Here is an 18,958-nt window from a genome sequence, read left to right as displayed (position 1 = left end):
TGTAATTTCCTTACAATTATCTATCAATCCTTGAAGTGTTTCAGTTTTAAATATAGAAAGGAAAAGAGGTTAAGAATAAAAGTAGATTTTGAAGCAGTATCCAAAAGGCATTTTAATAAGAGGGGACACTCTCGTAGCTACTGAATATTTAGTCTCAAAGTCAGTCACTGGAGTAAATGTCTAAAGAAACTAATTTCTTTTATAGAATATATTTAATATGATCACATGTTTAACACGATCAAAAAGTACCCTTAAATAAAGCATTTTTTTTGGGGGGGGGCATAATTCCAGTGAGTGAATTTTCACTTGTATCATAAGTTCCCTAAGATCATACACTTAGCCCAAAGTTTGCCAAGTAAAAACTTAAAGGGAAACATCAGCACTTACCCTTCTAGTGCTAAACTTTGCTTAATAAATAGAAGCTGTAGATACTGCTGTTCTATAGTCTTCCAACAGAGAGGAAGCTGTTAGCTTGCCAGAGCTGGTGTGAATATCGCAAGAAACTCTTGGGGTTACTGAAATGGCTGTTTTAACTACTACAAAGACTACACAGGTGGTTCAACAGGATTTACGTGTATATTTTCCATTTTCTATACTACTTGAAGGCATAGGATAGCTTTGTTATTAGCTTTCTACAATATGTGTTTTAAATTTATCCAGTAAACTAAGATGCAGCACAACTTTAATACAACTTAGGAGATTAAAAAAAAAATCTCCACAAGAGAAAAAGCAACTCAGCAGGCCCTGATATTAAAACATTTTCCCAGAATAGACAGACAGGCAACTGCATTAAAAGGCAGTTTCAAATATTTAAATCACAAGATTCCTTCCAAATATCTGCCTTGCTCAAACCAATGTAACTAATTCTTACCCACTGTCAATAGTGGGGCATGGATTTTTGGTAAATGTTTGTGGTTTTACTTTCTTTGTTATAAAAAATGTTTAAAGTGCTATCAAGGAGCAAAGCTGCATCAGCTCTCTGCTCATGGCAGACTGCCAATTTCTCATGGCAGAGGTACAAACTGTGAAACTGTAAAGGGTACAGTGTAACAGTAAGTAGTGCGTGAACAGTCACAAGTGGCCTAAATACGGAGCTGGATAGAATCAGACAGTTATGTTTCTTAATTGCTCATTTGAAGCTGATACAGGTACATTCAAAATAAAGCCTGAGATTATAATTGGTGTTTAGATCAAATCTGAAGAATTTCTTGAAATATAAATCTGTCTCTTTTGAAATTGGAAATGAAACTATCAATTGATGGAGAGCTAGAGACTTGTTAACCCCTCCTGCACAGTAAGGAAATAAGTGACAAAGTCTCTTGCACTGAAGTTATGTATTTTAACAGCTTTACATGTAATATTCATATATAAAAAACTTTTAAGTGCTTTTCTCCAATTTAAAAATCTAAAGAATTCAAAAATAAGGCATTCAATATTTGAAAAAAGTACAGATTTACAAAATGTGTATTATTCTGTCATGAAAACTCCACACCAACATTATACACTTGGAAAAAAATACAAACAGGATATATTACAAATTTATGTAAGCAATAACTTAGTTAACACCATGCAATAAAAAGTACATTAATCAAGATACACAAGCTTTTGTAGGTTCTAAACTGAAGGACTTTTTTTTTCTGCAGAATCCTTAAAACCTGTGGCACTTAAAATTTGTTAGCCTTTCTACTGAGAGGTAAATTATACACAACAATGATGAAAAAGATTAACAGACCAGTTGTCTATTATGAATCATTCCAGCTTTGTTCAACAATGGCGGAAACTCTTTTCTCATATTCTCGTTTGTTTTCCTGATAAAGCTGTGCTGCCTGGCTATTGGCTGGACTGTTTGGATTTGGCTCATCCAGCAGAGACTGGAAGAAAAGAGAGAGAGAAAAAAACAGATTTTCAGGGTTATTCTTTACATTAACATGGATCAGATATGAAGCACAGAAGTTATACAAGACAACAAATTATTCTGTAAAGAAATGGTATGCCATAAGTTTTTAGTTCCAAATATTTTCAGAAATGGCTTGATAAATACATTTCCTGGGGCTAGAGAACTTTAGCCTACAGAACATATATTTCTTAAATGCCTTAAGACCTACACCTCTCATTTCAAGGAAATTGGAAAAGAATAATTATTCTTCAGCATCCTGAGAAATTAGCAGGAAATAAAACAGCTATTTGGTTAATACAAAATATCATACATAACTTTGCAATTAACATTTTCCCAAGTTAAACTACTGTTGTGGCTACTCTGCAAATGTCTGAAAGTAAACTAGGCAGTCAGTATTGTTTCCTTTGGTCAACAAAACATATCCATCTAGCAGTACGGGAACAAGATTGGAATGCTGAAAGCAATGTTTATAAAATAATCTGAATTAAAGAAGTGTGATAGAAAAAGCTTTAAAAAGGTTACAAACCAAAATGTTACTTCCGTTCCTCTCAAATCCACAGAACTAAAACATCCCTCAACTCTACTCCTCCCCAAAACTGTTATTCAAGGTCAACTCTGCAATAGTCTGCCCAAGAGCACTTGGGTAGTTACACTACTTTCTTTTTTTTAATAAAATTTACAGGATAGGGCAACATACTGAAGGCTTCTCTGCACTTGGCCATTTCTTGAGGTGCTTATGTTTTTCTAAGCAATCATCTTTGTCTCTCAAGTTTTTCATTCTTCTCCACTACCGCTAGCTTTGCTTCATGGGCACCAATAATGCTTGACCTGTAAGAACACTGTACTTACATACACACAATCAGAAAAATGACTGTGGATCTGATCCAGTGCGGTCACAGAAGAAAAAGCAGATCAGTCACCTGAAAATCATGGTTTTTTGTCCAAGCTCTGCCATTGGTTACCTGGGTGCTGGGAAGGTCAGTTTGCTGACTTGGACCTTTAGACTGCTAATGGAGCTGACTGTATCCCACAGAATCTTTACAAGTTATGATGCATCCCAACATGCACTTACCTGAATTGATGTTAAGATAGAAGATACATCATATGTTGGACTCCATCGATTCTGAAGGATATCTAAACATATGCTACCATCAGCATACACTGCAAAGACAACACTGAAATTGATTACATACTATTTCATATCTCACAGAGAAATCTTAAAGCAAACAGAATGCTTGGCCCAGGCAGAAGTTATGAATGTTAGCCACACTAAACCCTCCTGTCTCACAGAAAAATCAGTACTAAAACTTATTTTGTATCTTTTCATCATTTAACATTTGAGAGTTAAATTTTTAAGACATACCATGTAGCAAATTTGTTTGAATTCCCTGTTAATATTCTTAAATAAACCTCTTGGGGAAAAAAAAATACTCCACTCCCAGAAATTATTCTAAAAGAAATAATCATGGACATATGAAGTTTTATTTACAGGATGACCACTATGTGAAAAATTGGAAGCTACCTTGTGGTCCCATAAAGAGGGAACAGCTAAATAATGGTTATGTTCATATAACACCAGCAATGTAGCCACCAGCAATGATAGATATTTACTTGGTTAACTGACATAGAAAGACAACAATATATTACCTTAATAATGTTCCAATTATTTACATAGGGTAATTGCATTGTTGGTAAAGAATTATATGTAAATCGTTCAGAGTAAATGCCAAATGTAAGTAGTGGGTATCTGTAGATAGAATTATGAAGCATCTTATTTTCTTTACCTTTTCTTCTATTTTATGATTTTTGCAATGAGCATACAATCCTTTCATAATCAAAAATAAAAATCAAGTGATTAACATGTTTTAGAAATCTTTTAACACGTGGGAGGCTTTTCCCTCCTCTTGAACTGATTATGTGAAAGTACAAACAACACATATTTTTATCCACTGTGATGGCATGTCTGTGTAATTTCCGGAACTGCTGTGCTGACAAAGGGTAAATGCATTTATGTATTATAGATACTGCCACATTGTGAAAAGCTTCATGGAGCAAGACAGATCACTCTACATAAAAACAGGAATAAGTGAGGCTTTTTTTGGGGAGAGGTGGCAAATTACCAGTAAGGATTCATTCCTCTGGGCTCCATCCTCTTCCTTCTTATCCTTTACACCCTCTCTGGGCTACGTTATACACTCCCGTGGCCTCAGTTACCAGCCATGTGCTAGGTACTTCCCCCTGCTGACTTTAGACCAGATTAGACTTTCATTTTTAAAGCAGTATAGTCAACTGCTGTCTACCCTAGAGATAAACATCAAACTTAGCAGGCCCAAAGAACAATCACCACCTCTGTAAAACCCTTAAAAGCATAGCATGATTAATTTTGAACTACTCAGTCTTTCTGAGAGGTAATCCAAAAGTAAACTAAAAACCAAATATCCATCGACTGATGGATAACCAAAATACAGTATATCCATGCAATGGAATACCATTCAGCAATAAAAGGAAGTACAGATATGGTTACAAGAGATGAACCCTGAAAACTATGCTAGCTAAAAGCAGTCAGTCAGAAAGGACCAGATAATATGAATACATTGATATGAAATGTCCAAAATAGGCAAATCTAGAGAGAGAAAACCAGTGTTGTTTAGAGCTGGGAGGGTTGGGAGAAATGGGGAATAACTGCTAATAGTCATGGGATTTTTGGGGGAGGGTGATAGAACTATTCTAAAACTGATTTTGGTGATGGTTGCACAACTCCATGAATTTACTAAAAGCCACTGAATTGTATAAGAGGATGAATTATATGTTAACAGATGTTTTTAAAAAAGTAAACCAGAAAGTTAACTAATAAAAAAGTACGGATAGCAGAAAAAAAGGAAACAATGCTATTAATATGAAGGGATGAAAAACAATGTAACACAATGTTTCCCTAATAATTCATTAAGATTGAAAATCCTGCATCTGTACACATACACCCCTGGAGATTCTACCCTTTTCCTACCATGATGTATAGAGCCCCCTTGCTACAATTTGGGTTGACTTAATACTAAGTCTAAGCTAGAAAAAGCTACAGTGGCATAAATGGTAAATGGTAAATGACTTGGGAATTCCCCAAAGAAAAACGCAAATAAAAGTAAACCTTCTTGGCTTAAAAAAAAAAAATCAAAACAAATAAAAAAAGGCAGCTAGAAGGAAAAAGCAACTTCACAGCAATAAAGCACAAAAGTTAAGTCTACGTTTGGCAAGTCACCTTGATTCCAACCCACAAACACACCTATCCTCAGAGTAGGGAGCCTAACCATCTTAGCCAACTCATGCAGGCTGAAGTACTGGACTACATGCACAGTCAGGAGGACCTCTGAAAATGTTCTTCTGTAAGGCAGGTGGATTGATGGGGAAGACAACATTAAATGAGCAAAGGCTGCAAAAAGGAAGAGAGCTTAAATATTTTGGAAAATAAGCCTTTGATATAGTAATTTATAATACAGGACTATAAATGTATTAGAAGTAAGCAGCAGGAAGTCAGGGAAGTGCAAATGTAATTCTAAGAGGAGCCATTCAGCAATCATTTACAGAAAAGAGTAAAATAAACTTCTAGAAGTGAAATAGGAACAAGAGAGAAAAAAATGGAAAACTGTATTTAAAAAAGCTTTAAAGACATACAAACCTTTGACCTAATAATCCTACTTCTAAATACTTATTCTAAAGAAATATTCATGGGTATTTGAGGAAATTTATTTTCAAGAATATTCAAGGTACCATTTAGAATTGTAAACAGTTAAAAATCACCTACAATTGGACACTGGTGAAATAAATTATGGTAACCTCATAGAACATTTTGCATCCATTAAGAATGATGCAAAAGAATATTTAATATGGGGAATGTCCACAGTCCATAAAAAATCACTTAACCTTTTATAGAACATGATCTCAATTTTATACAAGCATTTATTTGTATTTTTTAAAGGCTAAATTTTAAGCAACAATTTTTTTTTGTATCTTTCACATTTCTACAGATATTATTTTAAAATGAGAAGTCATTAAAACAACTTTATCTCAAATTTGGAACCTTGGTAAGATTTCACACTACAAAAATATGGCTTAAATTGACATGAAGTAACATCTGTAAGTGGGTCCTAATGGTGAGAAGAATAGGGCAAGGCCTAATAGGAAGCAAAGAGCTTTTTGTCCCATCATTTACAAAATCTAATAAATTGCTACTTACCATTTGGATGAAACATTTTGGACAAAAACCTAACAGTTGGTGGTTTATTTGGATATTCTTCAGAAAACTCTATTACTAGTTTAAAAGTACCTAGATAGAAAACAAACCAAAGTAATTATAGTAAAGACAGTCATAACTGTTTAATCTCTTCCTCAATGAATTCCCAACCCCATGCTGGTGTTTGAACCACCACAAAAAAATCATTATGTCAATTTTGGTTTAGCACATAAAACACACTAAATATACTTCTATTTATGTTAGCCTGATAACATTCAGCATTGGCAAGCCCTTGGAAACAAGTGCTTGTGCAATTGGTGGGAATGTTAAATGTCATATTTTTGGAAGGCAATTCAGTCCTAGCTACCAAAACTTAAAATGCACATTTGGGGAACAACAGATAATTTATTATAGCTTAGAAGGGGGTGCCAAAGGATTTTGGGAGGGGTGACTACCACATGACAAAGGACTCAGATTGGAGGCATGGAAGCTAATCTGAAGAATTCCATTCTAGCCCCTTACCAATCTCTCTGCTTAAATATGCCAATAATCAGTAAGAATTAGTGTAACTGCCTATTGTTGGATATGGAACAACATGGTACATTTTGGTCAGTTTTAAGTCGGTATTTTATGGTCAAGAGACATAGGTATTTTAAAAAATTATGCACTTGTAATAAAGTCAATCTGTTTATAGTGTACAAAGAAGTTAACTCTCTACTCCAATTCCGAAACTATTTCTCGCAGAAGTAACCATTATTAATGGTTTTGTGTTGGTCTTCTAGACTTCGTCTGTGTTTGTGCACTATCTAGACTTCTTTTATTTTGAGGAAACCTACCTAAAGGTTGGAGAGGTCCTCTAACTTCAACCCTTTGTACAAACTCAGTAAGTTGGGACTTATTCCTAACAAAGTCAAAATTTGAGCTATTCTATATGTCTCTACAAGGTTTTCCTTATTTCATCAATGCAGTTAAAAAAAATAATCCTTTCTCAACATAATTCTAAGCTGCTGGCTTCAGATAACCAACATTAGAGTAAGATATTAGTAAAATATTTTACATTTTATCTTCAATGGTCATATATATGATATACAACCTCTACCTCTACATTTTTTTGTTGTTTGGAAAGTTGGAATTAGGGAAGCCAAAGAAACAAGGAAAACCAAAGGTGCTATCTATTTCATATTTTGATATATTAATAGAGGCACTATGAAATGTACAATTAGTGAAGATGACCTTATACCTATATATTTTTAAAGTCTGCAACAAAAATCTACACTATAAAAATTTAAGGCAAACACAAATATGAAAAGCTATTTTTAAGTTTTTTTTTCATACTATGGGGTTTCAGGACCCCTTTATCTTCTTAATCCTAACCACTGCCAAGCTTCTAATATGAAGCCAACTGAACGTGAAGCTGGGAAGAGATGCACAAAATAACATAGCATTTTATGGTATTTTCACCAAATGAAAAACATTTTCATTTTAAAATATTGGCTCTCTAATAACTTGCCTGCAAAAATTCCCCCAAATTTTAACAATCTATTTTCACAAACTGGTACAAACAGCTTCCAGCACAGCAATGACTGTAACTATTTGATATGTACATCAGAAGTAACTCAGAAAAACCTTAAAATATTACACATCAATGTAACATTTTATGAAAAATAAGTATTCCCCCCCAAGTTAAGAGAGAAGTGTAGCACTGTTTTAGATTTTTGTAAATCTCTTTAATGACAGACTTAATGTAACTAAATTTTCTTAGCTGCTTTTGCAATCGGTTGCAAAGACCTGCTTTGGTTGAGGTACATAAAATCAGGCATCACACACATATGTAAATGAAAAAGGAAGGAGTATTTTCATAGCCTTTTCAGGTAATTTTAGGTTTTTATTATTATTACACTAAAAAAAAAGTAGGTTTTTAAAGGTAGTTGCAATGTAGAATCTGAAATCGTATCAACTTTTTGCATCAGTTATATTAAAATTTTTTGCACAATGCATAAACCTTTTTTCTATCCATAATTTTCTAATATTATATATTGGTCATTTGGAAAATATTGGTTCACTGACTTATACAAATCTTCCAAACATTGTCATATTCATTATATACCATCATAAAAAAAATCACAAGTAAATACCACCTGCCAATCTTATCAGAGAAGTCTTAAAGTACTAGGGAAACCATCATTTTATTAGCAGCAACAAATATTGTCAGTCACTTTCTTTGACCTAATAGTTCACTTTGGATACTTTTGAGAATATGTCTGCTACATACCACCATTTGTCAGTCATTCTTTCAAGTAAAGTGTTCATGAATAAAGCAGTAAAGCTGCAATTCAAACAACTGCAGAAATGCTTTTCCTCCAGACAACCATCATACTTTCAATGTGGGAGAAGTGCTTTACACATACTTCCCAGTTCACCACACAATATTAAAAAGATGTATTCAAGGATCAGAATTTATAATATTAGTAATTTCTACCTCTTTTAAAATGCATAGAATCTGATGACTATTAATACAGTCTGGTGCCCATTTTGATTTGTGTCAAGCTGCTAAACTGCTTAGGTTGTTTTAACCAGTAATGCTTTTGTACCATCAGAGCAAATGTACTATCAGAGCAAATACAGTGAAAAAAGCAAATAATGTTATGGAGACAGTTTTAATCACGTGGAAACCCTTACAGTGTCTCAGGAATCTCAGGGGTTTATAGACCACCCCTGAGAACCTCTTGGTATATAGGATAAAAAGCTTAATTCCTTAAAGTTCTCTCTCTCAAGGCCTTATCCCCCCCAACTGGAGGTAACCACCGAAAATAGCATGGTACTAAATCTTTAACACATATACACTTTTGCATGTAAGAATGTGATACCATGCCATACGTTATTCTGCAACTTTGTCTCCTCAGACTTACGTCCAGATCTACCTCATTCTTTAACAGGTACATAATACTGCAGTCTAGATATATCATAATTTAATTAACCACTTTCCCTACATTCATTCAAGTTACTTCCTTAAAAACAGTGCTTCACTTAATATCTTTGCACCAATACCCCTGATGGGTTAATTCTGAAGCCACTTTGATAATTATAACAAACCTGTTTAACAATTCCATGTTATGACTTAGGAAAAATCTAAATACCTGGTTAAAATCAATTTGAGAAGCTCAATTACAAATATATTAGAACTAGTTTTCCATTTTCCTAGCTCTTGGTGAAAATATGAAATTTAAGATGCGTAAGATTAAGCAGAATGCTAACTATTTATGAGTGTTAAACACTACCTATATGTGGAATATTGGCAGCTATGTTTATGTACGATTTCAGCCTAACACCCTATCAATACAGATAACAAAGTTAAAAAAGCACAATTACCCTCCTTTAGCATGCTATAAGATGCATGTTGCAAGGACATCTAAATTTAAACTATTCTTGACATAGACCCATACCATCTAGGCTAACAGTTTTACAGCCAAGTATCAAAGTGACAGAGGAATAGGCAATGGAAGTGACCAAGGTGATGTGGGAATAAAGTCCTTTGTTAACTATACACTCTCAGTAGCATTATTTAGTTTTAAGCTGACCTATTAACAATACAGAACAGTTTTAAGTAGATACATTAGTGTTACAATTTCCTACTTTAAAATAGCCTCTTAAAACTATAGAAAACATAACGAGAATGACTTACCATCTTCAAAGGGTGTCCCTTCTGGTCTGAAAACAAGAAGATTTCTGATTAAAAGAAGATTTTCATTCTGCTTTTTCCTGATTTTCAAGATAAGCTCAACTGAGAAAGAGGGGCTCATTATGATTATGTGTGGCATTTAAAAGCTATTGTTCATTTAATATCATCTTAGCCCTGGATTTTTATAAATGTAGGCATAAAGGTTAACTTTTACTTTCTGACTTTTCATTTTTTGGGTTGTTTTATAAAAAAACAAAACCAAAAGAACTTGTCATGATTTTAAAACAAAAAGAATTCAGTTCATAAATAACCAATCATTTTGTATGTATGTCTTTATTCTTAAGAGAAAAAAAGTCACATTTCAATTTACATCAACAAGATAGAAATCAATACCCTGTAGTTTAAGAAAACTATGCCACCAAACTGTCCCACTTTTCAAAAAGCAACAGCTCTTGTTCAAAATGACTGGACACAAATGATACCACAAAGAAAGCCAGTTTCTTTTGTTCAACTTTTTCCCTTGCTTCCATATCCCAATTTCATCTTTCTTAAGAAGCATGAAGTTTAACTATTACTTGTAAGGCACCTTCACAGTCTCAAAGAAACAAGTTAACATCATGGATTTGGTATAATCACTTTACTTTAGAAGACTGAACTAGGCTCATTTTTCCACCAGTCTTTAATGTGGACTCATAACTGATTCAGTGGCAACTCAGAATTCTGTTTATGGAAGTATTCCTTTGAAGTTTTAGTGCCAAACCCTACTTTAGGAAGAGTGGAAGAAAAGAAGATCAAGTCCAGGAAAACTAAAGAAAAGGCATAAGGAAATTTTAAATAAAAAGCACATATGCAATATATGTAAATATGTAAAACCTAAGATCATGTGTGTCTCAAAAGGCTCCATTTGGTTACTTCACACTGGACTGTGAAATACTTTTCATTTAAATTCTTGCCACAGTGGAAATTCTCATTATATTTGGTTCCTAACCTTTTCAGTTCCAGTAGAATTCAAGCATTAGACAATTGCTTGGTACATATTGTACAAAATAATTGGTCTTTTCATCTTTCAAGTGGTATTTTTACCAAGTAAAACCCAAAGTGATTATAAACTCATATGTAATATCACCAAAATACAAATTTTATGTAACTGCCAAAATTCTTTTCAGAATGTTTTTCTATTACACCTTGCAGTTTCTGCAAGACCCCTGATTCCACCTCATCCTCTTTTCTTAGTTTATACATTCATTTTTCTTGAAGAACCACCACAGCTATCTTTTGTTTTATTTTTCAACTTACCCAAATATAACTGCATTCCACTGCATAATGTTGTTTTCAGATGGTGCACCGCTGACACCCACAGGTGGGTCCTCTTGCAACCTAGAAATCCATAGTATTAGATTTAAAAAGTTGACCTTAAGGCCGTTAAGAAAGCCAAAGAGAACACCTATGGACTCAGTTACAACCTATTTTGAGACACAAACTAGATGCATTTCCATTGTTCTTGTGCTGAGCCAGAATAAACCATATGACTTAAAAAAAAAAATCGACCAGGTATATACATATTAAACAACCTCTACAAATTTTCTACAATTCCCAAGGGTCTGGGAGTCACTTCTATTCAAATATCAATGTTAAGATACCTCTTTAAGGGCTGATGTACAGACTCTCCTCAACAACAAAAATTCAAAGACTCAGGTGCAAAAAAAAAAAAAAAAATTATATAGAACCATCAATTTTGCTGCTACAAATGTGTAAAGACTGAGTCCTAGCCACACCTACTTGTGCAACATGGCCATCCCAACAAAAAACCCTCAGTGTGAACACTAAACGAGTGAAAACAATTAGAAAACTAGTTTTAGGCAGGAGAATTACTTTATACCATTTGCTTCTATTAGCAATGGCTTTTAAAGAAAGCAAAGCTGCAGTTGGGTTTTCCATCAGTCCCTATTTTAAAGGCGCTGCACTAATGCTAAATCTACCTCTCAGATCAGGAGACTCAATGCAAAGCTACCTTCCGACATCTGTCATCGTCAAATTCTTGTAATCTGCAGACCCCTGTGCAACTACCAAAGGGGCCATTTATTCAACTCAGAATTAAATTGAAAGTAATTTTAAGTTCTTAAACAGTAAGAAACCAGGATAACACTGGACACAAACTGAAGTTTCTTATCTGATTATGTACTGATTTCAACCTTTATAAGACGATTTCTGCATTTGATAAGAGCATTCACTTGTATTATCTCAGTAAAAAATAAAGGCTAGATGAAACTTCGAAATAAGTCCACATTAAAATGGTTTTCTATTCATCCTCAATTAGATTAGGCCACGATGAACAGAAGCCTTAGAGGAATTAGGCTGCTTGCCACCCACCAAAGGTAAACTACTAAAATAATTTATAAATATATTCGATGACAAATTGGACAAAACCCAAAACAATGGCTTCCAAATGCCTCACCTACGGCTTTATAATGGCGAAGTTGAAAGGTTACTGCCCGAGAGACTAATAATGTTAAGTTTTTACACTACATACTTAAGTCTCCAACAAGGCAGATCTCCACAAAGGGAAAAAACACTTAAAAATGTACAGAGGATCGAAAACGCTAAGTTCTTTCATTTCTTCCCCCGTACCTCCAAGTACTGAATTAAAGGTAACCCAAAAAAGTCACTTCCTCCACACCAACCCCAACACCTCCCAACAAATCCAATTTTACAAAAGGGGGCTCAGAGAGTATCAGGTTAACGCCAGCCTCAAGGAAGGCATTTTTCCAGACTTCGGAGGTTATAGATAGGGCTTTATCCACCAGGCCACAAGCTGAGTTCCAGAAGTCACTGGCAACCAGGGTTGCCAGCGCAGCTCCGAATCTCTAAGCCAGTTCTCAAGGTCTTTTCAGACAGGCGGGGGAGAGTCAGGTTTCGGAAGATGGGTTAACAACCTCCGGATCTCGCGCTGCAGATCCCACCCTCACTGCAGAAAGAATGGGGGAGGACGGGGGTGCGCTTTTCGTCCCAACCCTGTCCCTCAGGAGACCGCAGGGCCACCGAACAAAGCTGACTGGTGCAGAAAGCCGCGGGGGAGGGGGCATCCCAGGGTTCAGCGGCGGGGGAGGTGAGGTTTCGGCGCTAGGGCGAGATGTTGGGTAGTGGGGCCAGGGAGGCAGCGGGGGATCCTAGGACAGCCTATACCATCTCTTCACCTTTTTGTGGGGGAGGGGGTATCGAAATTTCTGATGCCGTTAGAGAAAACAAGCAAGAACGAGTGCGATCTGGGGCTAGGACTGGGCTCCGGCTGGGCCCACAGCCAGCCTTCTTAGGGTCACAAGAGGAAGGTATCCCGGATCCCCGCCCTGCAGCCCCGCAGCTTCGGAGAGGAGCCGTCATCCAGGCGAACGTGAAGGCCCTTACCGCTTGAAATCCCGCATGAGCCTCCTCCGGGCCGGAGTCGACATACTCCCCAGCTGCCCCGCGGTCAGTCTGGAAAAATGAGTCCCACGCAGCCCCCCCACCCCCCGCCGCGGCGGTCGAATCACTATGGGTCACCGCCGCCGCCGAGGCTTCACAAACAACCCTGCAATGACGTCTCCCTCCGCCGCCTCCAGATCCCTCCGCCCTCCGCCGGTACCACAAAGGGAGGGGTGGCGTGGTAGGGGACAGGACACCCGGGAGCTCCTTATGGGAGCCTTTCAGCAGGATTCTGTCTCTCTTGTCTTCTTGCACTAATCGATAGATTAGTGTTCTCTGTGCTCAGAAGGGATATTGTGGATTAAGAGACTCCGAAACCTAAACACCACCCTGCCTCTCCCCCTTTCACCAGTTTAGACTCGGCGGGGTGGGGAGAGAGGGACGCATCCGGGAACAGAGATTTCAGGGAAAGGAGGTGGGAATGACGTAAGGTCACGTGGCTGCCGGCGGCGTTGTCAACAATCCACCCCTGCGGGAGAGGGGGCGAACTATCTAGAACCACGTGTCCCGTGTCCGTCAGACGCGTTTAGAATGGACCTTTAAAGTGCCTCACGGGGTCTGAGTCTCAGCCAGGTCCGTGAAGCAGGTAGTTAAATTTACGTGGCCGAGGGCGGGGATGTACCCTAGTTTTTCCTGCTGAGCCGGGACGGCAATCTAAGAAGTCCTGGTGGAAGCAAACGGAGCCAAAAATAATTTGGATTAAAAAACCCCCTCTGGTTGGTTCAATGGCTTAACAAGTCTGGTATATAGGGAAGGTACAGTTGAGGGACCTCCATTTTTTCTAGTAAGTGCAGCTTGAATGTTGAGGCCCACAGAAATACCCTGAAATGCTTCCTCAAGGTCGCTAAATAGCCTATAGTGCATTGCAGTGGGGTTCGCAGGGTTGGAAATTCTGGGCAAAGAAGGAATAACGGTGTATGGCTGTCCAAGGTTTGTTCACAATCCCTGTGTAATTACGTACTTTATTTTTCCTTTCTAAGTCAGCTCTCATTTGAGGATTTGTATCAAAGCTCATGGTTTTGGCTAGGATGTAGTACCATTGTGTGTGTCAAGTGTGAGTAAGATTGTAATATTTACAGAATATCTCGCCTGGCTTTAGTATATCTGCATATCAATAGGCGTTCAGAGGTGGAAAGAAGTGTGGCTTTAGTGCATTTGCATCATTCCTCAGGGGTGGAGAGTTCATCTCAGTATCAGGGGGTAATTACCTGGGCAACAGAGGGCTTTATCTGTACCTGAGAGGTGACAGGGAGTGCCGGTTTTGCTTCTGCTGGAGCAGGAAAGAGAGAAGGACTGCAGTTTGTAGGCAATAAACGGGTTTTAAACTTTATTTCTCCCTTTGACTGATGTCGGTTTTTAGACATATTTTGCCCCAGGATTTCCTTTCCTCAGACTTACACAAGAAATGTGGGGAGATCTCAAGAGAGTATATAGATGTGTACTTGGTTGTCAAACCTAAAATTATTCATATATGGGAGAGAAATCATGCAGACATGAGTGGGAGTATATTCCTAACTTGGATAACTCATTTCAGGTTTTCTATACTAGCAAATAAGGTGCAAATTGGTTTGAAATGCCTCCCAGTAGGGGTCTCAGAGGTGTTGACCCTTGGGGATTCTGACATTCCTTTAGTCATCAGTTCCCTCTCTCTATTGACTCCAATTCCTGACCTCAAGATTTCACTGGTCTGGAGGACTCTGAGCACTTTTATATACTTTTGGGTAATTTTTCAGCCCAAGGCAGATGGGAGGATGGAATGGGGACTTTAATATTGCTCTGAGATGCCCATAGTTCCATGGAATCAGGGGTTAATTTTCTCCACTTTCCTGACCTCCCTTTCTTCAAACCCAGAATTCTCTCTTGCTTCTAGTAACTGCCTTGGTGACCAAGTTAGCCAGGGCTAACTCTAGATGGGTCCTGCTATACATTCATATATGTGATTCTGTAAGTTAAAAGCTGAATATTCTTAGTTTTATTTTTTTGCCCTACTGCCATAGCAATTCTAATCCTCCTCATCGCTAAGGAAGACACACACGGGTAAGGTTAGATGCAGTGGAATGCTAAAGACAAACTTTAAAAAAATATCCTTGTCACATCATTTATCCAGCAATTTATAATTGTTTTGGAAACCCATAATTGTTTCCCAAAATGAATTAAGAGTTTCAACAAAATCAGTGAAGGTGTTTCATTAGTCTTAGAGCAATATATAGGCAAGAATCATTGGCTGTCCTGGTTACCAGGCCTGCCACAACCTATTTGTAGAAAGAATAATTTTAAAGCTATGATTTTATGTTAAAGTGATTCTCTGTGGACTGTGAGTTCACTGAGGGCAGTGACATGCTTTTTCCCCGTGCAGATTTTCAGCCCACAACAAATAATAAATATGCATATGCAAGTCTGAGCCTACTCTAAGATTTATTAAGACATTCTTATTCATATGAAGTATTTTGTAACATGGTTGAGCAACTTTTCAAAAAGACAATTCTGAATATTTTGGTGGTGGTAAACAAAAACCAGCACCACCTCTCCTTCCTTTCCCACTACTAATACAAACTTTAGCATCACAGAAACTCTTGGGAAGCTTTAAAAATAACCCACTTTCTCTCATTTAGATTAGGATCTGGGGTGAGGAGGCTTTTTAAAAGCTCTCCTGTTGTGATTTTAATGTGCATGGTAGTAAGGTGGCACCGAATGAACTAGAATTTATTAGATAATAATGATTTCTCTTATTTAGGGAAAGCGTAGTGAGATTTGGTCTTTTACATTTTACAGAAAACTAAATAAAAGTCTTAAGAAACACGGCAGGCCCGGGGCACTTCCTTCAGTGTTATCCTTATTTACTGGAGGGCGTCATGTCAGCCAACCCCTTGTCTAGTTCTTAAGCAATTAGATAAGAGCCTCCTTTTTCCCTCTATGTCCTTGTATATCAATCTGCGAATGGTAGAACCCTCTGAATTATCCGCTTTCCCGAAGAGGGAGTTTGAGAGTTTTGACATGGAGTAAGGGAGTTTTTAAAAACGATTACTTCAAATTCGAAAAAATTTTAAAGCGTGTAACCAAGAAATGTTCTTGATTTAAGAACCGTCTTATCCCCGTTTTAAGGACGAATATCGACAGCTGAGGTCAAACTCAAGTCTATGGAATATTAACGTAACTAGGTAATGTAGAAAACCATAATTACACGAGACGTCCTTGGAGGTGTCGTTTTGAAAGGTGTCTGCTTAATGACATTAGCCATCCTTTTAGGATCCAGAACAACCCGCAGGTTTCCTCTGGCCTTGGGGAATCTACGAAGCAGGTCGGACGAGCTGCCTCGGTTCCCTTAGCCTACAGTCACTCGAGCTGCAGTCAAAATAAGGATCCTCCCACAATAACGCTCAAAACCAACCTGACGAGGTAGTCCGAATTCGCTCGAGGGCAACCCGCCCTCCGATGCCCCGCAGGATCTCCTTTTCACCGCTTGTCATTTTCCCTTCCGGGTCGGTCCTGCCGATGTTCCGGTCTTGCGCGCTAGGCCCGGAACGCGAGCGCCGCGGCACCGTTGCCATGGTAGCGAGCCGCCGGGAGTTAGCTGGTCTAGCCCGCTAACAGGGTCGGTCGGTGTCCGGTTGCCTGACTGGGACTTCGTAGAGCCAGGCCGGCGGGACTACAGTATGTGCTGAGGCGGCTACGGCGGCGGCTGCGGCTGCCGGAGGAGGTCGACTGTGGGGAGAGGCGCGAGACGCTGGCCCGGGACCCTAAGACGTCTGGTTTGGGGAGCGAGCGGGACCGACGTGTTCTTGGGTCCCAGGACCTGATTTATGGGCTACTGCGGTGTTGCGGGAACCTCACATTTGGAGGCAGCATGTGTGGGGACCCAACCTGTGATGGATAGGTGACACGTAGTGAAGGAACCTTAAGTCTTATTGTTGATGGGAGTGCCCAAGACATCAGGGGGCTTTTCAAAGTTCTGGAGAGGGCTGCAGCCCCACATCCTGCCGCCGAGCCGGCGGAGTGCCCAAAGACAAGGAGGGTCTGTGGAAGACATGCCTACTTTTCCCATGTATCTATTTTCAAAGCACGGGTTAGTGTGGAAATACGTTATCCAGCTGGAAAAAATGAAAGTATGCATGTTTAACTCTCTTTTAATTTCTTTGAAGAAGCCGGGCTTGAAAATGGAGATGTATGAAACTCTTGGAAAAGTGGGAGAGGGAAGTTACGGAGCAGTCATGAAGGGTAAACATAAGGATACTGGGCAGATAGTGGCCATCAAGATATTTTATGAGAAACCAGAAAAATCTGTCAACAAAATTGCAGCGAGAGAAATAATGTTTCTAAAGGTTTGCTTCTTTTGCCTTAATTGGTCTTTGTAAGTCAAAAGAAATTGTTATGCAATAAAGACTGTATAAGGAATATTTCAGTTAACAAATGTATTAAGACATAATGGAAAAGCAGGTGTAATAATCTACCTTCTTTAATACATTTTGTAATTTTATAGTGATTCAAGATAAATATGCTTATGTACAGTGTAGCAAAAGCTATGCCAAATACTATGAACTGTTTTCTCAGAAATATCCAGGTATGATAATAAAAATGTTTGCTTTGTGCAAGGCATTGGGCCAGGTGCTGAGACTGGAATGAGGTAAGGGACAGTACCTGCTTATTAGACGTTTATTATTTAATCAGAAAGACAGGAAGGCATATAAAAATAATAAAAATGGCTCAAAAGAAATGCCAAGTGATTAACACAGAATCCTGTTGGGTAGGGGAAGTTTCTTGCAGGAAATGGGACATGAATTTGGCCTTAAAGGATGTGTGGAATTTGGGTCAGAAGAAGAAACTGTTGTATTTCAGTTTAGGAGAACAAGTATAAGCTCAGAGAGGCTACAGCAGGACTAAGGACAAAGAGCAGAGACATTTGCTTGTTGTGTCCTATCCAGAAGTAGAAAGAGTTAAGATGAAAGAAATAAACTGGAGGGAGGTTTTAAAGTCTTGTCTTTTAGGCTAAGGAATCAAAACTTGATTCTGTAAAAGGTGGAAGGTTTTGAATTAAGAGTAAAGCAGTCTTAATCTAACACTATTTTTTAGAATAGATAGGGAGACTGCGAGAGTAAAAATACAGAAGTCTGTTATGAGTTTAATTCAGGAAACTTGGTAAATGTCATGAGGGCGCTTGCTAGAATGCAGCAATTTGGAAGTAAAGTCAGAAAGTGATGTGTTGCAAATGAAGACATGAAAGAATGTAGAAGGAAATAGAAGGGGAGGAGTTAAACATATATTTGAGGTTCATTGGTGGAAATGTGAAAGATTTAAAAGACACATGGTTAGTTTAGTTTTAGAAGCGTTGAACTTGAAGTGACAGGAATACATTTAAGTAAAGATGACCAGTAGGCTTTTAGAGATGGGAAACAATGTCAGGGCAGATTGGGGCAGAAGATAGAATTTTGTGTATGTATGACAGGTCACCCAGGGAAAAGAACTCAGGATTATGAAGAAAAGAGCATTAACATTCCTTGGGGATTGAGTAGAAAATTAGGGATTTTTAAATTATTATTGAAACTTATGTAGATGCTTTAAGGTTTATGACTTTGACAACATGGTCTAAGTGTTCTATGTGGTGAAGAAAACAGATACTGTTTCATTTTTATTTAATAAAAAAGTAATCATCTCTGTTGTAAGTCTATATTAGATATGATGGATCTGTTTGCTTTCTAAATAG

General features: G+C 37.9%; 2 protein-coding genes across 9 annotated transcripts in view; one reads left to right on the top strand and one right to left on the bottom strand.

Annotated features, from left to right (window-relative positions):
* Window positions 1–1,317: 1,317 nt before the first annotated feature.
* UBE2B (ubiquitin conjugating enzyme E2 B) lies at window positions 1,318–13,360 on the bottom strand. Of its 2 annotated transcripts, none has more exons than XM_037016068.2 (6): window positions 13,204–13,360; window positions 11,098–11,178; window positions 9,805–9,830; window positions 6,126–6,215; window positions 2,970–3,031; window positions 1,318–1,871 (listed from the first exon to the last, which is right to left on the bottom strand). In XM_037016068.2, exons 1-6 carry the CDS (start codon window positions 13,245–13,247, stop codon window positions 1,743–1,745), a joined length of 432 nt encoding a protein of 143 aa, XP_036871963.1. In that variant the 5' UTR covers window positions 13,248–13,360; the 3' UTR covers window positions 1,318–1,742. The 2 variants fall into 2 exon arrangements, with proteins under 2 accessions (XP_036871963.1, XP_017497437.1); XM_017641948.3 differs by having other exon boundaries at window positions 2,970–3,058; window positions 13,204–13,359.
* A 149-nt stretch (window positions 13,361–13,509) lies between these two features.
* Window positions 13,510–18,958, top strand: part of CDKL3 (cyclin dependent kinase like 3) — an 87,941-nt gene continuing 82,492 nt past the window's right edge. For 6 of the 7 annotated variants that reach the window (XR_012125042.1, XR_012125041.1, XR_012125040.1 and 3 more), the window contains exon 1: window positions 13,510–17,579. Coding sequence is in view for 3 of the 7 variants with exons in the window: in XM_037016071.2 (XP_036871966.2) it covers window positions 17,172–17,579 (408 nt within the window). In the remaining 4 variants the exon portion in view is untranslated. The remainder of the gene's footprint in view (window positions 17,580–18,958) is intronic. The other variant, XM_073221601.1, reaches the window with a different exon arrangement.

This window comes from Manis javanica, chromosome 14 (assembly GCF_040802235.1).
Source record: "Manis javanica isolate MJ-LG chromosome 14, MJ_LKY, whole genome shotgun sequence".
In the NCBI taxonomy this organism is placed as follows: Eukaryota; Metazoa; Chordata; class Mammalia; order Pholidota; family Manidae; genus Manis; species Manis javanica.
The sequence above is the reverse complement of the archived record's forward strand: the minus strand, read 5'-3'. Positions and strand labels throughout refer to the sequence as shown.